The 5,000-nt window shown below is 39.5% G+C and overlaps 1 protein-coding gene across 1 annotated transcript in view; it reads left to right on the top strand.

Annotated features, from left to right (window-relative positions):
- The window catches only part of LOC138029732 (26S proteasome non-ATPase regulatory subunit 5-like), a 6,912-nt gene that overhangs the window by 953 nt on the left and 959 nt on the right, over positions 1-5,000 (top strand). The window contains exon 2 of the mRNA XM_068877500.1: positions 2,927-3,412. Coding sequence (XP_068733601.1) covers positions 2,927-3,412 — 486 coding nt within the window. The remainder of the gene's footprint in view (positions 1-2,926; positions 3,413-5,000) is intronic.

Below are 5,000 nucleotides of genomic sequence, written 5' to 3'. Positions count from 1 at the left end.
GCTAAAACGACTAGACACTTTAATAAAGTTTCTTTCCTTTCCTTTTTTCACCATCACCATTTTTTTCCCATTAGTCGGTGAATGTGTTTCTTAATTTTGAGTTAGTCGGTCAGAGTAAAAAAAAAGAAATGCAAAAAGAAAATCAGAATTGATCTAAAAAGCAAAACAGTTTCAAGCTGCTGAAAAAGGGGAGTGGCAGGAAAGAGCAGAAACTAGTAGAGAGAATTTTTCCTCCCAATACCTCTCCTGTGGCGAAGTGTCCTGTTTACCCTGGGGTTGAAGTTGAAACTAAAATTCTGTACAGGCAAAAATTAATGTTTATATTTCAAATTAAAAGTTTAAAAAAATATTTTACTGTGCCATTCGCAGCATTCCTCACATCACTTTTTTTTTGAAAACTCAAAACAGACAATGGTAAACAAAAAGGGGGGGGGTGGGGGGGGGCGCCAACCTAAAATGGTTTAACATCATGTGGTCACCAGGAAGACTCACAACCTACCAATCCACCTCCATCATAATATCGTCAAGGTCCAATAACTGTCATACTAGTTGAAACAAAAATGAGAGCAGTCACTCAACGTTGTTTCATTCATCATGCCGAATTGAAGATTCAGGTGAATAGGAGAAAATTAGGTCCAGTTCAGATGCCGTACTTCACATGAACCGAATCGAATTCAGGGAATTAAGTTCATGTGAAGTACAGCGTCTGAATGAATTCAGAATGGCCGTTCTAATTCAGATCGGCCAAGCAATTCTTCCCACCTGGCTTAGCCGGGAATTATGGCTGTGGAGCGGCTTTGATCCAGATGCCGTACTTCACTTGAGCCAAATCAAATGCAGAAATTATTACAACTTTGCAATTTTCTTCAGTCATAGTATACTTCTGTGAATTAATTTCGGCGCAATTAAGTTCGGCGTCTGAATCAATTCAGACAGGATTAGTTAATTTGGGTCGGTCTAAATTCGAATTTGATTCGGCTCATGTGAGGTACGTTGTCTGAACCAGGCCCAAATGTAGTGGCTTTAAGTCATGTTGTATGAATGATTACTGTGCAATGGGTGGCTGGTAAGAGATCATTCCAGTCCTTAAAAAGGTAGAGTACAAAACACACCTAGCCTCTCATGCAGTCGTTATTAGGGAGCTGTATTTCACTTCCTCCCCATGAATGCCTGCTTACCTGAAAGCAACATTCCTTTCCTGCAGTTTAGCAAATGAAATTTTACCCACTGAGTTCTGGAGGGTGACATCACATGCCGAACACCTTTAGCGGGGAACTGAGGGGTTAACAGCATGGCAGGTATAAATAACAGACTTCTTTATAAGCATTAAAAGTGATTATTATCCAACTGTATTAGTTATTGTACAGAAAACGCACGAAAAGAGTGCAAAGATTCCACAATATTGTACAGTTAGTTCTTGTACACTTGGTTATTGTACAGAAGAGAACCGGTTTGACTAGTTTATATGCTGATGTTGCCCCGCAGGCATAAATCTGTCGCACGTTCTCAGTTGTTTACAATTCATTTGCTAGAAATTTAGAGCAAAAAAGTTGGATAATTAACAATTATTGGATGAGGTTGAGCATGTTAGCGATAATTATCAAGGCCAAAGTTTGTGTTATCTGGTGAAGCCGAAGGCTGAGGCGGATAACACAAACTGAGGCCTTGATAATTATCACTAACATGCAAAAACCGAATTCAATAATTGTTTTACTATGCATTTTCCTGAGCTGAGCTCCGCCATGACAAAACTGATCGAACTGCTCTTAGTGTGTTAGGTGACGTCACTTCTGCATGCATAAAACGATTGTATGTAGGTATGACGTCAATTCTACATATATAAAATCTATTGTCTGTAGCTACGATGTAAGAGAAACAGAGCAAGCAAGAATTAGCTGCGTGCTTATAGCCAATCCAAATCGAGCTTGTGACACCAATGTATAATAATAACAGTTAATAGCTTATTAGATGTTTTGGTGTGTAGTACGTATCACTACCGGTAAGTATTTTTACTCGTTGTTTGTATTTTGAGTCACCCTGGCGGGCTCGTCATATTTATTGCCCATCGTTAGATAATGACTGAATTGTGATTGACCAGGTTGCCTCAGCTAATTTCCCTTTGGTAAACAAGCAATGCCATTTTTGACGGTCAATGCCATTCTTAGTAACCAAGCCTTTTTTTCGGTTGTCTTTCAATAAATTGTTAGGATTAGCTTCATTTAAATACTTTGAAATTGCCAATTTGAAGTCATTGTTTCTGTAGTGTAGACTCACTGGTTAAGTGCATTTGCCTTTAAGCCATTAGACCCAGTTCGACATCATTCAATCAACTTTTTCTGTTTTTTTTCCAATTTTTCTCTAAGGTTTTTTGTCAGTTTTTTTTAAAATTTAAAGTGATATACACAGCTAATCTAGTCCTAGATTAAGTGCTTTTTTCCTCATTTGCAAACGACAAAGTTAACAGTGAAAATTGTTCTTAGTCTCGTCCAAATGGCATCTTTTGTTTACGAAAGGGAAAATTGCATTGCCTCATGGGTCAAACTTTGGAAAAGGAATGTTGCTTTTGGGTAAGCAGGAATTTATGAGGAGGGTAAAATATGACTACCCTAAAATGCTCAGTGTGGGAGGCTAAAAATACACCCCCTTTTTCCTTTCAAATTCACACCAAATTCGAGATACTCAGCATTTTACATAAGTTACCTTTTTCTGACACAGGAAAAGGAGATACCTTTTGCTACAGTGTAGATAGTGATACATTAGACAGAAATAGTTTCAATGATCCAGTTACCATTTGTTAATAGTGTACTTCCTATTCTTTTGTTTACCCCATTTGTCCTACTGACCCTTGTATTACTGTGTGGTAACCGTTATACTTTTTAATATGAAGTGAACTGAAAATTTTGCTTTCATCATTAATTTTTATCAGGTATTGTAAGGTTCTTTGGTAACTTGGCCCAATCAAGACCAGTACAGGTGGCGGAAAAGTACCCAGCTTTCTTTCAGAAACTAGTTTCATTCCTGAAAGCAGATGATTATATTCTCAGAATGAATGCAACACAAACGGTTGGTGCCATAGCACGCTCCGAGATGGGTCTAAGAGTAGTGTTTGATGACAAAAACCCTAATGGTGAGGTAATGAAAATCCTCTTTTTCAACATCAGATCTCCCGAGGGCGATTTGAACACTCTTTCCCTGGAAGCCTTAGCTTCCATTTTTTTTTCTGCTGACATGCCTTCAGATGATCTGTCAGAGGTTACCAAGCGTCTCTTTGATGCTATGGCTCCTCGACCACTTCAGGTCCTCATGGAAGTTTCTAAGCAGCCTTTTCAAGATGTTCATTGTGCAGTTTTGCAGATGCTCACAAGTCTTGCCAAGTACAAATGGGCACAAAAGGACATGACAACTTGCCCAGGTATTATTCAAGATAGCAAGTATCCCATTTAACTAGCCCCCACCAACAAGTAAGATTGTCTGGTATTAGAATGAGTGAAAATTAATCTCTGCCTGTAGGTGTCACTCTTAAGAGGGAATTTGTAAATGTTTTTTAAGATGTGCACCTGTCGCTATATCATTTGTGATAAACTGTGAATGGCAGAACAAGGAAATGAAAATCTGCTCCCAACTGAGAGGCTTCATAGTTCAGTTGGTACAGCATTGCACGTGCATTGCATAGGTCATGGCTTCAAATCCCGTTGAATTTTTAAAGGTGTCGTTTATAGTCTATAAGAGACAAGTATTGTTTAAATTGTCCAGTTAAGTACAAGCATTACTGCTTCCTTTCATCTTTAACCTACACTTCAATGTAATGTTTTAATAGGTTAAAACCTCTGACTAATCGAGTGCAAGGGCCGTACTGAGGGAATATTGGATTTGGCCAGAGGTCGTGGCAATACGGACCAAGTGTTGGGAGGTCCATACAAAAACGACCAATGCCCAATATTCTCCAGTATGACCCGGAGCAAGTGAGGTTAGTAAGTAGTTTATTATATGGCATTGTTTCCACTGCGCACCGGTAGCTCAGTTGGTTGAGCATCGGGCTGTCATGCGGTAGGTCGTGAGTTCGACTCCGGCCGGACCACCACTCAAGGTCTTAAAATAACTTAGGAAAAAATGCTGCCTTTGTAACTACATCCGCAAATGGTTAAGACTTTCAAGTCTTCTCGTATAAGGGCTATCAACCGGAGGAGCTGTCTCACAACCCTTGAATGGTCACAACTCAGTGGGACGTAAAAGAACCCAGACACTATACGTAAAGAGTAGGCCCGGTGTTGTGGTCAGGCCTCATTTCATTCATTCATGTGCTGGGTGAGATCGCTAATGGACTGATAGCGGCTGCCAGCGACGCCTGTATATGCTGATTATAGATCACTTGCTTGTAAAGCGCAAAAATTCCTCAATAATTGTCTTGTTGTGATGAAAAAATTAAATTATGGACCGTTTTTATGGTAATGGCCCAGACTGTAAAATCCCGACCAAAAACCACCCAATCACAATGCTTCATTTAGCCTGACAATTGCTTGCCATATAATAAATTCATTTATATCGTATTTAGCACTCAAAACTACTCCCCACTGCAACATCTACATTTGTATTAATTTTTTGAGCAAACAATGACTCCAGTGACTCCTAACCTGCCCCCCATTGACTAGTAAAAAAAGAGCGGTTTTCAGTTGAGTGGCGTAAGTAATTAGCGAATTGCATTGGTTTTGCATTACTTCACTCCGTGATTGGTTCAAAGTTCTCGCGTCACTTTTTCAACCAACCAGTAGTAAAACCAAAGCCAATCGTGGCTCGCGTGTGCACATTTTCCCGCGCTTTGTGTTGGCTGCGTGTAATTGCTTCTAGTTTTGATTGGTTTACTGGAATGTCTCCGTCCGTTTTGATTGACCGAAGTAATAACTTTGCTTTTGGTTTTACGACTCTCGATTGAAACTCGCTCTAGACAGATCAAAATCTATTAAGTCTCTCTCCTAGGAGCCCTTGGGTTTAAGGAGACATAA

The sequence above is a fragment of the Montipora capricornis genome, chromosome 2 (genome assembly GCF_036669925.1).
Source record: "Montipora capricornis isolate CH-2021 chromosome 2, ASM3666992v2, whole genome shotgun sequence".
Taxonomy (NCBI): Eukaryota; Metazoa; Cnidaria; class Anthozoa; order Scleractinia; family Acroporidae; genus Montipora; species Montipora capricornis.
The sequence above is the reverse complement of the archived record's forward strand: the minus strand, read 5'-3'. Positions and strand labels throughout refer to the sequence as shown.